Below are 23,287 nucleotides of genomic sequence, written 5' to 3' on the forward strand. Positions count from 1 at the left end.
TCAGACAGTATAATACTGACAGCAGTCCAATTAATTTTTATAGCTACAAGGATATTTCATGACGTTTCCAATGATATTCCAGGCAAATTACGGTCGGAGCTGCACACATGATTACTTGTTGAACTAAAGGTTGAAAAAGCGCTTGCCCCTGACCCAGTATTTCTGTTGCCCTGAGTGCAGTCTAATAGTGTCTATTTGTGGATTCACTACCTTGTCTATATGCTCTTTATGTTAGTTAATGATTACAAAGACATGAGTTCTTTGTGTTTTTTAGTAATAATGTCAATTCATTATTTATGTGCAGAACAGGATAGTAATGTTTACTTGAGCCAAAGTGAACAGTTACTTCTTGGAAGCGTTTCCAAACCCATCTTATAAATACTGTATAATCTCTGACCATAAGGTTGCCATGGCACTAAATATTCACAGTGCATATCGCACCACTGCACTGCAGGGGATAAAACATAATTTACAGTGATTCTTAACAGTACATTATACTGTCATAATATTTTGTTTATTTATGTGCAATAGGTTTTTGTAATTGCCTTTGCCTGAATTACATCTACTATAATCATGTATACTGTATGTATCAAGTTAACTACATCAAGTTGTATTCTGTCATGAGTAATTTTACCCCAACATGGCATGTAAAAAACGAGACAACAAATAATAGTTATGTGGCATTCTGCCTGATTAACTCAACCCAGTATCACCACTGAGGATCTGACTTTTCTTTCCTGGAAGCTTTGCAGTCTTTTTTCTTTGGTTAGAACCTCATTTGCATAAATGCTATCTGTCAGCATGTTCACTTGTGAGTTAATAATAGAACTGTTAATATGACCTGATCAGCGGCCTTTTCTGTTTATTCTACAAACAGGGAGACAAGTGAGTCCAGGCTATATTTAAGCATTGTCAATAATAATAACACCTAATGCTTCCTCCTCAAAACAACAGAACCAAAGGCACATCTATTGTCACAAATTCACAAGCATCCATTTTAGGAGCAGTTGAAGTCTCCAATCCACACTGCTGACAAGGTGGTTTAAACAGCTGAAAGTAGATACGGGTGAAATTAAGTTCAGAGCAACATCAAATTTAATCAATAATGTAAATATGCAAAAAAGCTGGCTTGATGTGAACAAACTTTAGTGGGAACAAACAGACATATTTTGACAAAGGGAGTCATGACAGTTTAATATGATTTTATTCTTTTGATCTTTTACCAGGTCTGTCTCTATGGTGCTATTCACAGTAATGAAAACTGTGTCTCTTCACATCTGAATGCCAACAAAATTCATGCCAAGAGGGCAAAGTCTGGCAAATCTAGCATGGGCTGACTAGATCCAGGGGTATCAGACAAATTAAAGACCAACTGGATATCGATCAAATTAATTTCTTTAATGTAATGTTTTAACGATTGCTTCCGGATCAGTTACCATGTTTTATAGACATTTTAAGCCATTTAAGATCATGTTTACCTACATTTACCATATTACAACACACTGCAATGAATATCTGTCTAAAGCTTGAAGCATTTTCAAGGCAAAAATAGAAAAAACTTTCTTTTTTTCTACCCAAATATTTCCAAGGTTATATCATACCACACAGTACATCTATTGTCTGTTTCCATTTTACTTTGGGCACCATAATGTAAATGGTGGCTGGCGATTGTAAATACACCACTAATGAGCCTAACCTGAGCAAACTAAAATTGGACACAACTAAGACACAGCCACCACCCGACACTCCCAGTAAGATGTCTTTTGAGTAAATGCACTCTGAGCTTTCTTGCCTTAAAAAGTAATCTCTCCCTGCAGTAAGCCTCTCTGGCAGTATAACTGTTGAAACAAATCCTCATTTACTCTCCCCTTTCCATACATTATGCTGCAAGCTTATTATTGCTGTTTCCCCACTTTCGCTCTAAGGCCAGGGCTCCAGATGTTGTTACCTAATGCTCTTCCCAGAGAAGGTAAAACAGATTACTGATTTTTCCCTTTCAAATCAATAGATATGTGAACACTATCTCTATCCATTCTGCTTCTGTGTTTATGCCTGTGCATGTTGGCGGTCACTGGCTGCTGATTTCTGAATGATCATGATACATCTGCTGGCTGCTGAATACTTGTGGTCATCCTAGCTTCTGATTCCTGAACCATCACAACCTGCAAAAAGCCATTTCTGTCTGTTCCAACACTTTGGCTGGATCCTACTTCTACTTCTGCAGCTACCTGCCCTTCTGATGGGTAGCCTGATTCAAGGCAGCAGAGTTAGATAGAGGTGGCTTCTGTAACCAAACATCCAAACACTACAGTTGTAGTGATATACTAAGAGGCCTCTTCCCTCTTCAGAAATCCTCATTGCAGATGGTTAATGCATATAAATATGATGCATCTTCTGTTTCCAAATTCTTGCTTTTCATTCTTAACTGTCTTGCCTCCTTAGGCAATGTTTGTGGTCTGAGCCTTAGCCAAACATGCTGGCAGAGACAAGCAGCTTTTTAGTTCAACTGTCACATTGCATCTGCATCCTTCTGATAATTCAGCCTAGCTGCCAATCATTTATCCATTCTGCAGGAGCCCTGTAGCTAGACCTTACCTCTGCATGTTGGTGGCTGCTGGCTCCACTGGCGGTTGGCTTGGCACTGGGCTGTGGAGGGTCCTTCCAGGGTGTAGCCTTTGTTGCAGGAGAAGCGCACCACGTCATTGTAGTTAAAGCCATCGCCTGTGGTGCGGCCATAGATAGGACTACCAGGGTGGCCACATGTGACAGCTGAAGTTGACACACATCACACAGGTAAGTGTCAGAAAGGAGGAGGTAAAGAGGAGGATGGAGAACAAACAGCAGCAACAAAGGGATACAAAGAAAAGTTTAAGGGGAGGGGGGGTGAGAAAGATAGAGAGTTTGTGGAAAGAGAGAGACAGAGAGAATAAGGGAGAGAGTGAAAATTCAATAACAATGATCAATAGGTGACGTACAGTGACACCTATCATAGGAATATCATTATCATATAATTAACCTCAGAAGACGGGGGGGATAAGGAATCATGACATAATTGATTGGCAAAGGGTACTCAGCATATTGCATCAGTAGGTGAAGATCAGATTGAGAATCGCATTATGAGGATATGCATCGACTATTGACTTGTGCGCTTCTCAAACTAAAGGAGCAGGGAGCCTTGGGAATTGCATAACAGTGATTTAAAGTTTAAAGAATGCTAAAAACATTTTTATTTATTGATTCATTTTAAGAATGCAATCAAATCAAATGTTTCATTTAGCTATTGAAGGCTTCCTTATCAAATTAAAATCCAGGACTGAAAATAAACACAACTCTCCACCGGCTCTTTTCCATCTGAACAGTAATGTCTATGGAGTTCTGAAATAAACAAGGGGGTTTTCTTTGTCACATAAATGCAACCTCAACACCCCCCCCCCACACACACACACACACACACAATCCCTCTTGCAGTCAATCAGGCAGTGAGAAATTGAGTTAAAGTACTTACAGATACAAACTGGGAGCTGTCCGGACCAGCTGTGGTCCTGCTGGCAGATCCGTACTGAGGAGCCAATGAGCCTGAATCCAGGGTTGCACTGGTAAACCACTGTGTCTCTATAGCCAAAGTTTTCCCCGATCACCTGCCCATTAACGATCTGCTCTGGAACACCACAGTGACCAGCTGTAGGAGAGAAAAATACCCTACAGTACTGTAAACATGTTTTATTATTTCCTTCTGCTTAATGTTTATACCCATTTCTCAACAAGATTGTGAATTTCTTTAGCGGAAACTTGACCGTGACAAGGACAGCACATCCTGTAATACTTGCAGTGTATGGTATTTATAACCCTCTCCTGTTGGAATAATCTTCAGTTGTAGCCAATGTAGAGGGCCAGTTTTTGCATTACAAATCACAATGCATTATCTCAGTCAATCATTCACGTAGTGCAATACTTTAGTTCAAGTTTCTTGTGTTTGAGAATAATAGTCTGCAGTGGCGCCCACTGAACTAATGGACGACAGTTGCAGGGTAGAAACACAATTTTGATTGTGTTATCACGTTTGAATAACTTTGCATTTTGACAACTGTATTATAAAATAAAATGAGGAAACTGGTGATTTAAAAGGTCTTGGAATTATAATACTGGCAAACAAAATTAGTGTATTCATGAAACATATTGGATTTGGAAAGCATTTTTCAGCTCATTATCTCTAAATTATTATTTCTAAATTCATACTGGCTTCAGCTTCACTTGTGGTGATAACTCAGCTTTTCTCATCTACAGTAGACAGAGAGACGCGTGTGAAACTCCTCAAAATCTGTGCAATACGCTCATGCACGTAATCGTATTACTTTCAGCTACAATAAATCCCTTTCATAGAGGAGGAATCTTGCTGAGATTTCCACTGCCACTTAAAACCTGGGAAATTGCCACTGACTGTGAGTCTGATTTCCCTAATTCACTCCTGCACACAGAAACGCAGCCGAGCATTTTATTATCACACTCGAGTTGAGAGGAGCCAGATTCCATGAAGATAGTGCTGAAGTAGGTGACTATACCGAGAGGTCCTTGGCTATGTTAACCATGACAGTCATATTACTAAACAAGAGAGAGGTGCCCTTCTTTTAATGAACTGTACCACTCTGGAGCAGAGCTTGGAGTGCTGGTGCCAAAGGGTTGATAAACGGACTAATGCATCTGCCAGAGCAACCGTCACTTGCTGCTGCCGTGTGGGTTTGAATGCGGCTCAAGTAATTACGTGCGTCTCATTTTCTTCTACAGCATAGAGCTGAGATGAGCTGTGGTAAGCTAAGCTGTAGCATATTTTCTTGTTTATATATCCTAACAGCAGCTTAAATTGTGCTGGTATAGCTTGGCAAGTGCCTCATAGTTCCAGGCCAGCTGTGGCTCTGTAGCTGCTCACTCACATTTAACATCTTAGAAACACCAAATCCCACTGATGCGGAGGCTTTACTTTACACCACCGTGCTCCAATCAACTAAAGGTAGCTGCCAAATGTGATTGCGCATTTGCACAACCTTTTTTTATGCTCTACAATGTCTGAAAGAGTCTGATGTGTGCCAGCTCAAAGGGAAATATAAAGTGGCAGCATGATGTCAGAACCAGATGACAAAAAATTTTATCTTTCTAAATATTTACAGTAATTGGTCACACACATTTGGCAACAGAAACTATTAAAGCCACCCTCTGCTTCCCCATCTGGTTCTATTCGGGGCATGTCGGCCCCAGCCAAAAAAGCTCATATTCTGTCTGGACGTATCACCAGCAGTGTTTGACCCAGGTCAAAACTGTCCTTTATAAAGTTAAAGAGAACATTTAGACTCTGCTTACCCAGGCAGTGAGTCTCTGTTCCACTCCAAAGGCCGGACAGAAGACACTCTCTAACTGTAGATCCACTTAAAACATAGCCAAGGTTACAGCTGAAAATGGCTGATGCTCCAAAGGTAGTTTGGGTCCCAATTTTCTTCCCATTAGGAGGAGTGGGCAGATCGCTACAGGAAATGACTGCAATAAGATGAAGAGGATAGTAAAAAGAAGAGGAAGGAGATGGAGGAGGCAGGGAATGAAAGAACAAGACACAAGGAGAGTGAGTGAGAGCGAACAAACAGAAAGAAAGAGGAGACAGAAGTTGGCTTACATCTTCAGAGTCAATGGGAGAGCACAGTCATTTACACTCATCTTACCGACCTAAATGCGATAAAAGAGTGACCTGAACTATTTCATGGTGAGGATAATGATGGTGTTTGCCTTTGTCCCAACATCTTTCATCATGCTGGCTGGCATCTCCTTTTGCCATTACACAGGCTATTCAGTTCTTTTGCTTTTCAAAAAGTAGTTCCCATGGCAGCATAGAGAGGCTTTTATTTCCCATTCCTGTAATAAACAATATCCAACCAAGGTTGAGGCGGAAATAGTGAATACTACAAAAGTGAAGCATGCTGATTAAGTGAGCTATGAATAAGGTATTCATTCTTCAAGTCTGGTAATGTTACAATCTATGAATCTAGTGTACCTGAGGCGAGGCAGGACATACATTTCTCATTTTGCTGGATAACAATGTTCAGTTCCTTTCTATTCTCTCTTTTCTATGAAACTAATGAAACACGTGTGTGGGTGTGTGGGATGGGACTATATTCTAAGGGTCCTCCAATCAGGGTTTATGAGGTCGATGACCGATCACTAGAAGCCATATCGCCCAATATGTCTATTTATTTATACGTGTCTATTTAAAGCCTTATGTTTACTACACCTACACCCACCAGATAACGTGTATCTCTCTGTTTCTCTGCAAAATACTAAAATGAGTCCCTGACCATTTATATACCGGGCGGCCCGCTAAAGTAAATCTATGTGTGCCAAAGACTTAATAACCCTCTGTCAGCTGATCGACTCTTCTGATCAGCATTTATCACCGATCAAACTAATTTGAGTATCGGCCATTATGATCGGTGAATGGTAAATCAGAGCACCCTTACTATATTCTTCATGCATGCATCCACTGATGTGTAATGTGTCATGTTGATGCAATGACAAAATGGAGATAAGGGAGGTATAATTTCTGGGAACATCTTTTTGGTTGAGAAAAATGTTCAAGTGAACTGCATTTTTTAAATTGTGTGATCTACAAGTGTATTGATTTTATGTGTTGCTACAGCAGAAGTTACTCACTTCTGCATCGAGGCCTCTCGCTCTTCCAGCTCCAAACCCCATTGGCCAGGCACTGGATGTGAGCGGGGCCAACACGATAATATCCAGGGTTGCAGGTGAATATTATTTTAGTTCCATACTCATAGTGCGAACCGTTGACAATCCTCCATTTCCCGTGGTCCAGAGAGAATGAGCTGAGACTAGGGCACATGATGACTGCCAAAAAAAAAAGGAGGGGATTCGGTGGGGAGTGGACATTGTTAGTTTTGGATTATTCAAATGGACTGTCTTCAAATTTCTTCTCTTATCCCTTGTACACACACTGCTAAGTCTTAACCCACAACCATATGTAACAAACCAACAGTGTAGAGGAAATACAAATAATTGCAATGGGACATTTTAATCAGTAGAATAAACCCATCCATGTAAAATGTAAATAGCAACTTTTCTGCTGTTACAGTACACAAATGTTCTTCCACAACAAACTTGTTTATGAATTGGCATTCTCTAAAACCAAATGAGTTTCAAAACAAACACTGTTTCCCTTTTTGCTGTGAGACACATATACAGCTGGGAATATACACTGGTCTCAATAGAAAACAATGTTGTCAATCATTTGTTACACTGACTTTCAGACTTAGAGGAGTTACACTGGCATGTATAACATTCACCCTAGAGCCAGCTGCAGATTTCCTCTTGACTATTATTCTCTCTTTCATCCATCCGTCCATCATCACTACCCAACAAGTTGGTGTTTTGGTTATGAAACCACTGTTGGGACTACAGTCCGTATTTCATGACACCTTCCATTACAGTACAGCATCTTCTGAAAACTGTTTGATATATAATTTATCCAGAGGATTTTTTAAAACACTCTCCAATGCAGCTGTCAAAATTTTTAAATCAATTGTCTTCGCCATAACTCTTTCCTGTCCTCATCTCTCAACTTCTCCTTTGCCAATGCTCAACCGTGCTATAGGTTCTCACAGTTACTCCGTAATCACTCTCCCTCCTCCTCTACAACTTGCCTCCTCCCCCAACATCCTCTACTCACCGATGCATCGAGGTATCTTGTTGTGGTTGCTCCAGGTGCCGTCTGGCTGGCAGACTGTGGTCGTCAGCTCTTTGGAGGAGAGCCGGTAGCCGCTGTTGCAAAAGTAGGTCACCCGTGTGCCTACGGAGTAATCAGCAGCAAGCACACCTCCGTTCACTGGCGCAATGGGCACACCGCATGACACAGCTGCAGGCGGCAAGAGGACAATTGTCGACATGTTTATGCGAAGTACAAGACACATACTAGAGAGATTTGCAGAGAGACCTCTGGTAAACACAGGAATGGCAGGCGATCACTGAACAGACTTATTTTTGTACATGTGTTTGTACTTTCACGAGCGTTGGGAGTGCAACCCCTTTGTGGTACACAAGCAATATTAGGTTTTCAATTTACGCAAGCAACTATGTTTCTTTGTTATTTTCCTTTCAAATGGTTATAGTTTTAGTAAGTAAAAACCCAAAAGGGAAATACTTGCTCAACATGCCACTGCAGAATTCTTACAATAGACAATTTTCATGGCAGACACTTTGGACATGTCACAGCAGGGAAAGCACAGGTGTAATTAATAAAATTAACAATCACTGCATTCAATTGAGCCAGTACCAGAGCTCTGGTATTGTGCATGCTAGATGAAATGGCTTACTGGAGCACTTAATGGAACTGAGCCATCATTAAGGAAATAAGTTGGACCTGTGCTTTTCCCTCTACAACAAGCCCAACATTTCCTAAATTGCAAAACAGTACGTCTACTGCCACAGTCAACCTTTTAGGCATTATTAAGCCTTTACACCCACCTAATGCATATTATCATTACACAGGAATGATTGTGTCATATCAACACTTCACCAGGTTATCTGTTTATACTGTGTATATTACAGGCCAGAATCCATACAACTGCTCTTGAAATCTTACTAGCAAGAGACATACATAAAATTATTACATATAGGACTGCCCCCTTGAGGAAAAAACGTATCCAGCCACTTCAGAGTGGAAGTAGTCCACTGCTGTAGTAACACACTGCTGAGAGGTTATCAAGTCTTTTTTTAGAATATTTTCATGTAAATAAAGTAACTGTACTGACTTTTCAAGTAGCTATTCAACCGAGTCAATAAAAATGTTTGGGATGATATTTTATTCTATTCTTTTCATTTGTCAGTGGGTAATTTGAAAACATTCATTATAGTGACTAGTGCAAGCAACTAGTTTTCAACAGTAACTCTTCACACCAAGAAGTATGAAGCACTTGCAAATAGAAAAACTCCCACACAGCACTGTGTCCTTGCCCCTACACAGACTGAATCTGGGTTACTATGGCCTCAGAGCTTAACCCAGACAGAAAGCTCAAGCTAGTAGGTTTCAAGGTGTTTATCATCAGAGTCAAGACAGAGGCAGTGAATTGAGTGGAGAAACCAACATCTGCAGGGCCACACAAAATGGGAAAGGTATGCAAAAACACACATGCATCATAAAATAGAGCAGCAATAGTAGCTGCACACTGTGAAACATCAAAGGTAGGAGTCTGCAAATATGGCCTGGGGCGAATCTCACCACCCTAAGAGAGAATCAATCAACATTAATTTGTTGAGTCACAATCTAACAGATACTAATCAGAAGATCTAAACACTGCTCTAAACTGCAGATGGAAACTTTCGACTTTGGAAGAGTTCGTCGATCAGTGGGCCTGAAACATTACTTTAGGTCAATGCATGAGAACACAGATAGATTAATTCACTGTACATTGTCAACATATCATCCAATATGGATTGGAAAGAATGAGGGATTAAACATACTGTAATGTAATCTCCACCATCTAGCGGATAGCAGATGGACAGCATCTGTATGACTATATTAGTTCATTTGCAGCCCTGATTGAGTTTATGAGTTTTGGAAAGGCTGTGTGCAGTTACCAAACTGACAGAATTAATCACAGGTGTGAAGTGTTTTTAAATCCTTTTAAAGTATGACATACATATTTTGATTTCACTGCATCATGATAAAATGCAATTGAGCACACCATCTGTTGCTGTTTGCTGCTGCGTGAGTGTGTCAGTGCTAGTGCATGCAATCATGTCCACACGTAGATGCACACATTTCACATGTGTGCATCAAAGAACCCAATTAGTTGAGTGAGACCCAACAGCAGCAGACACTGCATGCTAATGGCGAGTTAGCCAAAGTAATTTGAAGAAGTAGAAATTGACAGAAGAAGGGAGGATTGATTTCTGTTCCCTTTCCACCTGACAGGGTACTGGCTCTCAATCAGGCTGGATTCAACAACACAGGAATAGAGCTCGAGGTGAGACACTTGGGTTCCTTAAGCTCCTGCCTGTCTGCCTGCTGCGCGTAGGGCAGAGGCAGTGACCAGAAGAACACGAAAAGAGTCAGGCTGAAGTTAGAAATAAAAGGCTGTCAGGGCCGATGTGCTCACCTTGACATGCGGGAACTGGCGCGTCCCAGGCGTAGTAGCCATAGGTGGTCTTCTTGCACACAGCTGTGCCCTTTCCGATCAGCTTGTACCCCCTGTCGCAGGCCCAGCGCACCATGCTGTTAAGATGACCCCCGGTCTGGCTCACTACAAAGCCGTGTTGTGGGGAGTCTGGGGTACTGCAGTACATTGCTATAATAGAATAGATGTAACAATAAAGGAAAAGGGGAGAGGAGGGGAAATGAGTGGCAAGGAAAAGGAGAGGAGAGAAAAACAGTAGAGAAGGTGAGAATGAAGTCAAGAAAAGAGGATAGAGAACAGCAGATATTAACAGCGAAAAAGACAGATAAAGAAGAGAAAAGAGAAAAGGATGAGAGGCATTAACAAAGCTCCTCTTGAGAAAGACTCAGGTGTACATTTTTAGTCACAGTAAGGCTCCATTTTAAATGCAGAAAGATAATGAGGGAAAATGCCTGAGGAGTGTCACATCTACTTAGCACTCGGGCTGTGTGCCACACAGCAAAGAAAGTCCTCAAAATCACATTATTACTGGCCTATGGGCACGCACATATTCAATTTGCTTTAACACATGCAATACTGGTTCATCCTCCAGTTATTTGTTCCATAGCCTTCGTCTCCCTCATCTTACAGCCCATCGAACACAAAGAAGGTAAATTTGATTTCCAGAATATGAGCACCGAATAGCCAATGGAGACGGGGAGGGCTGTGTGCTTCACAAACGCTGTCAAACATTCCTTCAAATCAGCATGGCTGGAAGATAGCAGGGATTTACGATGAAAAACACACTCTGAAGTTTAATTCAGCTCCTGTTCAAGTCAATCAAGTCAAGGAGTAGTTTTCTTTACAAAATTCATCACACTGACTTGCTTTCACAGTAACACTCTTGTGTATTAAATATAATGGAGAGACACAACATGAAAAATTTATGTCTTTGTGCTTTTTTCATTATTATTGATGCATCTCAAATGGAAGAAGATTCCCAAATGCTGCTCTTGCTTAGCACCACTTGCTTTATTAAAAGAACCAATTAAGAATTTAAAACCTTTTTAAATTAAGGAGCGCAAAACAGCATGGAAGCCTTCCAGTGACTTTCTTCTTGCCTCATGGTTTTTGTGTGTGAAAACATCTCCTATTGTGAGCCATTATCAATTCCAGTATTTTTGTAAATTAACTGGTATTAAAAACTCAATAAATAATGCCCGGAAACAATCCCAGCACGCTGTGATAAAAGTCATGGGGTCACGTTGGATCCACAGTATTATATAGGAGCTGCAGCAGAGAAGATTCAATGAATATTTTCCCTTATGTGGTCTTATTACTGGTTCAATTGAAGTGTTTCTACACAGTGCCTAAAATATAAATGCATGAATTGTGAGCCCATGACTTTTACCATTTTTCTGTATTTCAAAGATTAAATATATTCAAATATCACTAAAAAAAGGAGAATATGATTATAAGCTGGATACATACTTTGATACTCACCCACATATCTGATGTGGAAGCCGCGACGATTGGTGCCGTGGTCAGAGGACCAGCGCAGCAGGAGCTGGTGGCCTGTGGTGGTCAGGCTAAAGGGTGTTTCAATGTCACCGCTGAGTGATGCCATGCTCTGGCTGTAAATGTTGGGACCTGAACACAGAGATAGACACACACACACACACACACACACACATACACATACACATACACACACATACACACACACACACACACACACACACACACACACACACACACACACACACAGTGTTACAGAAAATGATCCACGTCAATAACAAGCATTAATGTGGATAGATGTGAAAGTATGTCTTCAATTCTTTTTGGAATTACAGATATGCTAGTGAGGACAACAACAAATATTGATTGAAAGATTAATTTTACTGAACAAAGATCCCGCATCAATGAATTCGTATAGTGGTGGAAAACAAAAGAATAAGAAGGTATGAATGTTTTACCAAAAAGCACTAAAAGTCATAACAGGAGACGAACACATCAATAATTTCAGTTAAGTAACATTCTTTGTATCTTGCTCACTAAATTTTAACCAAAGAAAACAAATGCAGAAATTTCAGCAGAACCCACCATCAAATATTTCCAAGATGTCAAACTCCTTTTCTGTCTGGAAGAGTTCAAAGTGCAGTGTGATGTTGTAACCCTTCTCTACGTTAATCAGCCAGGAGCACATCTGGAGATTGGGGTAGTTTTCAGGGTAGCCTGGACTCAAGATCACCCCAGTTGAGTCAAAACGCACTTCATGGGCTGGACATTGGACTGGGAGAACAGAAACAAGATAAGGGCAAGGAGGCATTAGAGATAGGGATGGAGCCGATCCGATCCAGTATTGGTATCGGGACCGATACCAGCGTAATTCATATAATCGGATTTTCCCGATCCAACCTGCAGAGATATCCGATATCCATGAGCCATGTCTGCGCTTTAACGTTGTCTGCTGAGATGACTCCACAAGTGATAACTGCTGGCCAGTCTGCTAGCTTGCTGCAAACTGCGGAATGGATTTCCTGAAAGGAGGCGTGGCTCAATGAGACACAGAGTTATGAAACACGCCCCTGCTCAGGAAATCCATTCCTCAGTTTGCAGCCAACTAGCAAAGCCTTGATTCAGAGAGGCGGAAGCTCCCTCGCGTCATACAACACTACGAACGCAATCAAACATTTAAAAAAGCACCACACGACATAACAGAAGTTATCTCAGGACACTTTCCAAATATTTCCTTAAAACATTATTTACAGAGACCCAACAGTACCACCATGAGCAAGCACTTGGCAACAAGGGCAAGGAAAAACTGCCTGTTAAAAGGCAGAAACCTTGGGCAGTTCCTTCGGCTCTAGGTGGGTGGTCGTCTGTCCCGACCAGTTGGGGCTAAAGAGAGAGAGAGAGAGAGAGAGACAGAGACAGAGACAGAGAGAGAGAGAGAGAGAGAGAGAGAGAGAGAGAGAGAGACGGACAGATAGACAGACAGACGCACAGCAACAACAGTAGCAACAACTACACTAATAGTAGTGACTGATGATGATGAACATGACAACAGCAACGATGGGGGACAATGAGCAGTGACAACAGCAACAACAGTAACCGTAGCAATAATAATACTTATAATAATAATAACACTAATATCAGGAGCTCAGTGCATCATGGGAAATCCCCCGATAGTCTCGGCCTATAGCAGCATAACTAAGGGATGGTTCAGGACTCAACTGATCCAGCCCTAACTATAAGCTTTATCAAAGAGGAATGTCTTAAGCCTACTCTTGAATGTGGTGAGGGTGTCTGCCTCCCGAACCACAAATGGAAGCTGGTTCCACAGGAGAGGAGCTTGGTAACTGAAGGCTCTGGCTCCTGTTCTACTTTTAGAGAATATAGGAACCACAAGTAGCCCTGCATTCAGAGAACGTAGTGTTCTAGTAGGGTAATAGGGTACTATGAACTCTTTAAGATATGAAGGGGCCTGACCATGAAGAGCTTTGTAGGTGAGGAGGAGGATTTTAAATTCTATTCTAAATTTCACAGGGAGCCAGTGCAGAGAAGCTAGTACAGGAGAGATGTGATCTCTTTTTCTAGTTCCTGTCAGTACTCGTGCTGCAGCGTTTTGAATTAATTGGAGCGTTTTAATGGACTTATTGGGGCAACCTGATAATAAAGAGTTGCAGTAATTCAGCCTAGAAGTAACAAATGCATGGATTAGTTTTTCTGCATCCGTCTGTGATAGGATGTGTTTAATTTTTGTAATATTACGTAAATGAAAGAAGGCAGTCCTAGAGGTTTGCTTTATGTGGGAATTAAATGACAAATCCTGATCAAAGATAACTCCAAGATTTCTGACAGTGGTGCTAGAGGCCAAGGTAATGCCATCTAGAATAAGAAAGGGGCAGAAAGACAAAAGGAGCTGTCAGGAATCACTTCTGGAGTCATTCCAAAAACAAGGTAAACTCCAGGCAGACAATGTGAAAGCTAAAGGGATTACCGAGTGTGTGTGTGTGTGTGTGTGTGTGTGTGTGTGTGTGTGTGTGTGTGTGTGTGTGTGTATAAGATGTTTACACTTATTGCACTTTTCTTATATTTCAATTATTTGACATTTTGGGAATTTAATAAATATTGACATGACAATCAATTTGAAACCCTTACAGATGTATATTGTTTTCAGGATGGGATTTTTCCTGTTAATAGGATTTCCTGTTTTTCTGACTTCCTTTTCTGACCTTATACTTACCTCAAGTTGCCTTTTGGGACACACATACGTACATATCATACTTGCCTGTTGAGAGGAGTTTATTTCGGCCTCATATAAAATCAACAATAATGATAATAATAATATTAAAGCAAACAGAGCTCTGGTATCGGAATAGTAACGGTATCAGCCGATATCCAAATTCAGGTATCGGGATCAGATCGGAAGTGAAAAAATGTGGATCGGTGCATCCCCAATAAGAGACAAAGAGACTGAGAAGGAACAACAGAAAATTTTGAAAGAGGGAGACGGAAAAAGTCAGTGGAGGACAAAAAAAAAGAGGACAGGGAATGGAAGGCAGAATTAGACAAAAGGCCAGATGAGGGAAGGAAAAAGTGGCCTTCCCTTTCCTCTGACAGCAGAAATTACATTGAAAAAATAACTAGTCCTGAAACAATTACATTTCAGCCAGACTGATATTGCACCTAAGGGCTGAGCTGGTGAGTCTGCTATTGTCACCAGCCTCCTCTGATATCAATCTATCAAATGATAATACTCAGTAGGTGAGACAGCTTACTTTGTATGGAAAAATAGGATGTGTGTAAGGCTGTGCGTGTTTTTTGTGTGTGTGAGTTCATGTGTATCAGCTCAGACCATTCCCTTCATTTCCTGTAGGCTGGCATGTCTGAAATAATGACAGTCCTTGTTTCTTTCTTTTCCTTTTCTGCTGGTAACAGAAGTTTCTCTCCTGGGCCACTAGTGAAGAAACATGACGCATATAAAAGGTTAATGCGAACAACTGTTCCAGATAAAAAGGTCACTGGAAACAATCGGACATATTTCAAGAAAAAAGGCAGGAGGAAAGAGTTGTAAGCAGTATGAATATTCCGCTGGCAAGTCATTGCAGAAGTTTCAACTAGAACGGCCTTTGGTTCGAAGATAACAGACAGATATCATCTCCAAAAAGTCAAGTCAGTGATTTTCTAAATAACAGTTCACTTTTCATATCACACAATACACCTAAAGCCATCTGTGGGCACCGAGGTCAAGACAATATCTCAATACATTATCTAAAAAATTATGAAATTAAATGAATTACAATGAAGGATTTGTACATGGCAAAATCAATATTTATAGACACACTGTACATTATTCATTAGAGAGGCAACACATCTCAACTCGATCTATTCAGAAAATAAATTTACACAGCAATTTTTTACACAAGGGCATACTGCATCGTAGTGGGTGAGCCAGGTCAGTAGTCAGTCTGTCATTTTTAGCCAGTATTAGTTTTAATTTGACAGTTTTTTTAACGGTTAGTTATTCAAATATGTCCACCCTTTGCCAAAAAGTGAAAGGATTCTGAGTGCTTTTCGACACTGTTGATTTTGCGATTAAAAAAAAAAAACAAGGTCTGTAGTGCTCAGCCTTAGCAAGAGAGTTATGACTCTCACTGGCGATATGATGGAGTTCAGAATGAGGTCTTCAGTTGGTGCAGTTACATCAATTCACAAGGCTGTTTCCTCAGTTCTATCATCGAGTACGAGCCTCTGCTTCTACTGATGCCAATGGGAATCTTTGTCACAAAGCCAGCACAAATTCAGCTTAAAGGAAATGTGTGTAATTTTTTAAGTCATTGCTACAAACAACTGCTAATTTAAATTCTACATCACACATTCCCACACTGGGATTAACAACCCAAAAACCATGTATACACTGTACAGATTCTCATTCCCTGTAGCAGTTTTCCATGTTGGACTGCTTTAAGATATACATGACATTCACTTGATGGAATCTAATGCACTGTATATAGAGCCATCTATCTGGTAAGAGTCTGTTATTGAAATAATTGAGCCCCCAATACTTAATAAGCTAATGTTGCTAGGCAACAAACACAAGTCTATCCAGTAAGCACAGTTGTGTCTTAAATATGCTTTGCCTCAAACTTTAGGTGCAAGGATTAAAAAAGTTAATCATGAGAGGCTTAAACTGGTTCAGACACCCCAATACTGCTACTTTTTAGGACGGGTTTTTAGAGGAGTATGATAAGAATAGGATGCTACCCTGAAAGCAGATTGAAGCTTACAATGTATTCATAGGGCAGTTCAGCTATAATACAGATGTAGACCTTTGTACCTTAGTGTAATAAAATGCAAGGCAGCCAAAGTATGCTTATTATCATACTGGAATATTGTTATTATATTATAAACACTATAGTCCACGTTAAAGACGGATAAACACAGTGAATCCATAGAAGAAAGAAAAATCTTTTTTTTGTCTACAAACTGTAAACGGAATCAGCATCTTGTTTCAAGGGAATTAGTATTAAACAATGAAGTTACATCCAGATAATTACTGGAACTACTGATACCATGTGTCTTAAGACCTTTCAGATAGTATTTAGCTGTTATTTGCACGTCAACTTGATTGTTTAAAAAGATCTGGCATTGTCATTTGATAAGTCTTGCAAACACTGCAAGATTTGTCTAGGTAATTCAGTGTGCAAACCACCAATTGTTTATTCTTTTACTCAGCACGCGGTGCATATGGAATGACATTACAATAAAGCTCAAGTATAGTGAATAAGAAGTTAAACCAGAAATTGTTCTTTGTTAGATTTAATGACAGACATGCCGGTTTGGGAAGCCCATTATACAAGCACATTGCCATTCCAAACCACTCATCATCAACCATCATTCACAATTGAAAGTGAGAAGGGTGTTTTGTAAGCTGGATAAAAACAAAGCAGCAAACACAAACGACCTAACCCCAGCCTTACGAAGCCACTGCTATGACCAACTGGCTCCAGTCTTCACAGACATCTAAAACTCCTCACTCAGCCAAAAATGGCCCCAGTGCCCTTCAAAAACTCCACCATTATTCCCATTCCCAAAACAGCAAAAATATTTGGCCTCAATGACTACAGGCCTGTAGCCCTGACATCACTGGCAATGACGGCATTCGAGCGCATAGTCCTGGCAGACAGTAAATCAGTCACGTCCCTCTGATGGACCTACTACAATTTGCATATTGCCCAAACCGGATCACAGATGATACAGTCAACCTGGCACTGCACTTTACCATCATCCAACATCTGGAGTCTAAATATACCGATACAAGAATTCTGTTCACTGATATCAGCTCTGCTTTTAATACTATAAACACTCGCAAGCTGTTCAGGAAACTCATTACATTAACATCTCTCTGTGCCTCTGGATACTGGATTTTTTGAGGGACAGGACTGAAGTCAGTTTCAACAACATCACTTTCCACCCACTGAACACCAGCACAGGGGTGCCTTAGGAATGCGTTCTGTCTCTGTTGCTCTTCTCTCTCTTTACATCAGTGATTTCAGATCAACAACAAACTCCATCAGGATTCTGAAATACGCAGAGCGACACCAAAATTGTAGGACTGATCTCAAAAGATAATGAAGCCTGGAGGTGGAGAAGTCAGTCAGCTGGTGAAGGGACAGTGATCTGGGCCTGAACGGAAAAAAAGACTACTGAAATGATCATTGACTTCAGAACAAAATAATAAATAAAAACTCAAAACAACACAGTCAAGTAAGGTCTACTGGTCAAATTTTAGACAGTCAAGATCCAGAGTATCCTGTCACTATCGATTACTGTCTGGTATTGAAACAAACCTTAGCACACAATAATGAAAACTGACCCCCTGACAGAAGGTACAGGTCACTAGGAGGCGGGATAGAAAGCCTTAACCAAAGCCATTTCTCCAAAGCCATACAATTTATAAATACACAAAAGTCGGTCTAATTGTAACTGTATGTGTAGTTGTGTACGGTATGTTTTGTTATTTTAGCTGTTATGTCCTTTATCTTCACATTGTTGCTGCATGTGGATTTTATGTTACAGCCAACAGACAGCATAGCTGTGTGGTAATCAAAGAAATGTTAAACTTTTAATCAATGGGAATATGAAGATCAATATGATATTTAATGGGTTAGACCTCAGTGTGGCGGATGGTTTACCAAGCAAACACAGCAGTCAACTCGATAGTGACTCTATCCTTGATCAAAGCTACTACATAACTTTCCTCATAGGCTTTCATAAAGACAGAGCCTGGGGAATATCTTTAAAAACTACGGGTATTTAGGGGTGAAATTGCACTGCCATGCAAAGACATTTCAGTGATATCTTGTAAGAATAAAATGACGATTAAGGGTTGACAGCAAACAAAAGTAGAATCCGGGGAACACAGGAGAATTCTTTTTCCTGCCCTAACAGCAAGCTGCTGACAGGAAATGGCCCCTTTACAAGCTTACTGTAGCAGTCTTGTGGATGTGAATAGCAGGTCAACTCAAATTAAGTTCAACTTTACATGTCCCAAGGAGAGCAATTAGTTTCGTGCTAGTCGTGGCACAAGGACATAACATACCCAACACAAGAAAATGTAATGAATTCTTGACAACAATAATGAGGTGATCCATGAAAATGTCAAACAACGAATTACTAACCCAGACGTCCTAAAATAGTCCTAACTATATTAATATAATGCTCAAGGCAGGTTTTAAAGAGCAGTTTGTTTAAGATATTTATGATACCTCATCATCGGGCACATTTTGTTGCACATTTGAAATATGTCTATGTGTCTCACAAAGTACTAAAGTCAGTGTATCATTCATTTTGAGAAGTGCATCCTCTTTATTAGACTCAGATGTCATTAAAGAGATGTTTTTATATGCAATATTTAATTTGCTTAGTTATCCGTTTAGCATAACCTGACTAAGAGCACCCTTTGTCTTGGCAATGTACACAATTTATTATGATTTATCAACAAAGATTTGTCTGTGCTGTCTAATGTTAAAATAGCTCAAAACATTTCAAATTGCAAGTGCAAGGCAATCACTTTGGTATATGAGTGATTGCCTTGCACAAGAACTGAAAAACAATGTTGTGTTCTTCCAGAATAATCCCAACATGCTTTGTCCCTCCGAATTTGGCAGGTTAATTAAGTCAATCATATTAAAGCAAGTGAAATTATTTCAAGTACAGTCTGTTAGCATTAGCTGATAGGAGCTAGTTGGTCTTGGCAGAGCTCTGTGTAGTCAGTAACACATGAGAAGGTGAGCTGGCAAGACCAACATAATACAAGAACTTTAAATATCTTCCAGTACTCTCAAATGAATGACTGCCCTTGCTTGGCACAAAAGAAACACATACAATTATTACAAACTATTCCTTTTGTTGCTGATGTGCTAAGTTGGTCACTTTCAAACAAACAATAAAATAAAGCCTTGGAAAGCAAGTAAAAATACACTAATGGAGCTTTTTACTGGCAGTGCTGCATGTAGCCTTAATGAATAAAGTGTAACAATATGTAACAATATGAGTAGCTTCCAGATCCTGTACCATGGGTCAGGTCAGTCTACTCAAGCTTTACTATTACTATTTGTTGCCTTACTTGTGGCACTTTCCAAAATTCAATCACCCAAATTCTTATTTGTTAAGAGTAAAACAATGTCAGCTGCAAAAACACTCCAGGGGAAGAACCAAGATATCAAGTCAGACATCAAATAATAACAGCAAGGGATGAGCAAATAGGTTCCGAATCACTAGACCTATTCTAAGATGCTTTATGAATGCAGGCTCTGGGTTTGTTGAGTATCTGTCATGCCTTGATCACACGTCCAATGCTATTACTCATACTTTCTAGAAATAAAAAGACAGAAATGCTCATCAGCTCAAGACTTGTAGACAAAGGACTTCAGGGCACTTCAAAAGATGCCTATGCACTGGGAATAGAAGGTTTCAGAGCGCTCTGATGTCTGCGGCAGAGATGTATTGGCACGACAGGCAGGCTGATGGCATTTGTTTTTTGGTCTAAACAAAATCTCTGATGCAAACAACACAGAAATGTATTTTCCTTTGCTTCTTGTCTGAAAATCCAACTTCAAAATAAACATCGGTAGGAAGACATTTTACATAAATCAAACCCATGGGGCCATTTGAGCAGGGATTAAGGGCTAAAATATAACTATACTATATAACTCTTTCTATGGAAAAAAAAAACTAGCTATGACTAGCCTCCATCTACCTTGTTATATTGCAAAAACACACGTGTCGATGAAACCTGCTGATATATAATCTGTTTCACACTGATCCTTCACAGTCAAGTATTGGTTCTAGGGGAGCGAAGGTCTATGAACTTGGGTCAGTAGCATTCTCACTCTGAGTTTTGAAAAATTAGAATAGAAATGCTGTTTGCCACCAGGAGCCTGCTAGAAGGGCCCTTGCTGTCAGGCTGTTAAATGATGCATCAACAGTGGGTGCAGCTGACTGCAACACACACATAAAAGGCACACAAAATTGAACAAGGATATGTATACAAATAAATGCGGTTGCATGTGCACACACAAACATGAACACCCATTGAGAGAAATACGCAATGCATACTCAATACAACATTCATAAAGACGCACATGAAAACTTACCATTAGACTCACACATGGAATAGAACATTGAATAAAACAAACCTTGACAAACTGGTGGGGGTCCATCCATCTGTAGCCTCTCTCCAAGTCGACAGGTCAGAATTTCACTGCCCACCAAGGTGAAGCCTGGCAGGCACGAGTATCGAATGATGTCCCCTGTGAGGTCATTTGCACCCGCAATCATACAAACACACACACAGGCCAGGAATGGACATGAAAAACATATCCATCCATTCATCCGCCCACCCAAACACATACACATACACACACACACACACACACACACACACACACACACACACACACACACACACACACACACACACACACATCCCCACAGAGTTATGTTAGTAAAAGCCTCCTCAGTACCAGCACTTGAAACAGTAATCAACAACACATTTTCTAATCAAGATTGACATCCCCTTAGCTAGCTAAGGGGATGTCAGAAGGCACTTCACTACATTACAGAGCCACAAATGTGCACACAAGCACACACAAAATCAAAATTATATTCGATTTCAAACATGCAAAGTAAGACTGCCACTAGCCACATGATTCCCACTTCTGATTCCATTCTGAACACCGAGAATACAAACAACTTATATGGAGAGCTAATTAGTCCTGCCCCCAGACTAATCTTATTGCATGAAGTATGAATAGATGAAAAATCTCAAAGGGAAGGAAGAAAATATAAGAAAGAAGAGTAGAAGCAAGAGAGAAGGAGAAAGAGACAAAGAGCACATTGCAAAACATCATTCCAGTGGCAGTGTAAAATGTACACATTCAAATGAGTATGTACCACAGATAAAATTGTTTGTGAAATGGACAGATGGATTAATAAATTCATAAAAAGGTAAGACAAACAGCAAACATAAAAACATCCAAACAATGATTTCAATGAGCAAATAAAGGATTCAACTTACTGGGGAATGATTTAATTAATTAATGGCTAAAACCATTTGATATGTCCATTCCTATTTCTTCCCTCTGTCTAGGGCTGTCCAAGCAAATTACCTTATGTCTGGTGTAAATTTATTTTATTACGTGTTGTCCCTGGCCAGTAAACAAGCAAAATAAAATAAGACAAACCTATTTCAAACTCGTCATCATCGGTTAGGATTGTAGCGTTAGCGACGGGAGGGGGTGGCTGACATGTTCTCAGCTGGTAGGCTGTTGGGGAGAAGACAAATACTGAAAACCGCAACAGTGTATGTGCACTCAAGAGAGAAAGAGAGTGTCTGTGTGTGTATATGCATTGTATATTCAGCTGCAGCACATTCTTTACTCCCATCATACTGAAACTTGATTAGATCAGAAATTGCCACCTATCACTGTTCATGATCATCAAATACCAATCACTAATTTAGTTGAGATGGGGGACATTTTATTATTAATCAGCTTCTTTTCAAAGGGGCGTTTTAGTAGTGCAGAAGAAAAATGGGCATAAGAGGGCATTCATCATTTATCATTACACAGAACTGGAAGCAATGCCATGTTTCAAAATGAGAAAGACCAAATAATCACTCATAAAAAGGGAAAATTAAAGGCCTTCCAATATAGAAACACTGGGACAATATCCCTCTGTTCTTTTGGGATCTTCATTACTACAGCGGGGTCCTAGCAATGTGGAGAACTGAAGATCAAACGAATAAGGGTCATTACAGCAGTGTGGAACAAGGTCTTTACTTAGCTGCTATCAAAGGGGAGGTTACCGTAATAATGCAGCTCAAAAAAGCCACTGGTGCTGAAGTCACTGTGGAATTTGATGAGAATCTGATTGGCTGTGGTGGACACGCCTTCCTGTACAGAGTTGCCACTGAACTGACCGATTTGAGGTGAGGCCTGGTCGGGTCCATCCCTGATACACAGAGGTGGGGAGGGTTCAAAGAGTGAAGGGAGTAGGAGGAGAGAGAGAGAGAGAGAGAGAGCGCAAATGATTTATGAATAAACACCCGTAATAACTTGCTGGGATCAAAGAGCACGTCTAGTTATCCCGAAGCAGTCTTGTGGACCCAGCAGTCATTCTGACGATCTAAGAAAAAGTTTCACATTAATCAACAGTGTCAAAAGAAGAAGTTGAGTATGTGTTAACTGATGAGGCAGTATAGTACTGAAACTTTTGCCCCCTCCAGCCATATTACATATTGATGGGGAATAAAGTTTGGGGGGACAAAAATCAATGGCAGAGAGTTTTGCAAAAAATTTGCAAAATCCACAACAGGTTTTGTGGCCTCTTTTCTTGCAAAACATTCCTTTAAATTATTAGAGTATTAATATTCTGTATGTGTAGGTGCATACTGAGGGTGTATGGTTATCACTAGGCTTCTGCCACAGTGATGCTAGAAGGATTTCAAAAAATGTATGGATGATTATCACAAAATCCTAAAGCCCTTAACTGAATAACGTGACGTATAAGTAACTGTGGCACTGGGAATAAAAATGTAATTGAATTGTTATGACCTTTTCGATTTTCAC

The 23,287-nt window shown here is 40.2% G+C and overlaps 1 protein-coding gene across 5 annotated transcripts in view; it reads right to left on the reverse strand.

Annotated features, from left to right (window-relative positions):
• The window catches only part of LOC127367160 (CUB and sushi domain-containing protein 3-like), a 214,042-nt gene that overhangs the window by 45,275 nt on the left and 145,480 nt on the right, over positions 1 to 23,287 (reverse strand). For 3 of the 5 annotated variants that reach the window (XM_051406776.1, XM_051406774.1, XM_051406773.1), the window contains 11 exons: positions 22,525 to 22,670; positions 21,902 to 21,982; positions 20,855 to 20,968; positions 12,252 to 12,440; positions 11,640 to 11,798; positions 10,152 to 10,340; positions 7,724 to 7,909; positions 6,691 to 6,885; positions 5,353 to 5,526; positions 3,506 to 3,679; positions 2,596 to 2,769 (listed from right to left, as the gene is read on the reverse strand). In XM_051406776.1, coding sequence (XP_051262736.1) covers positions 2,596 to 2,769; positions 3,506 to 3,679; positions 5,353 to 5,526; positions 6,691 to 6,885; positions 7,724 to 7,909; positions 10,152 to 10,340; positions 11,640 to 11,798; positions 12,252 to 12,440; positions 20,855 to 20,968; positions 21,902 to 21,982; positions 22,525 to 22,670 — 1,781 coding nt within the window. The remainder of the gene's footprint in view (positions 1 to 2,595; positions 2,770 to 3,505; positions 3,680 to 5,352; positions 5,527 to 6,690; positions 6,886 to 7,723; positions 7,910 to 10,151; positions 10,341 to 11,639; positions 11,799 to 12,251; positions 12,441 to 20,854; positions 20,969 to 21,901; positions 21,983 to 22,524; positions 22,671 to 23,287) is intronic. The other 2 variants (XM_051406777.1, XM_051406775.1) reach the window with 1 other exon arrangement.

This window comes from Dicentrarchus labrax, unplaced genomic scaffold (assembly GCF_905237075.1).
Source record: "Dicentrarchus labrax unplaced genomic scaffold, dlabrax2021, whole genome shotgun sequence".
Classification (NCBI taxonomy): Eukaryota; Metazoa; Chordata; class Actinopteri; family Moronidae; genus Dicentrarchus; species Dicentrarchus labrax.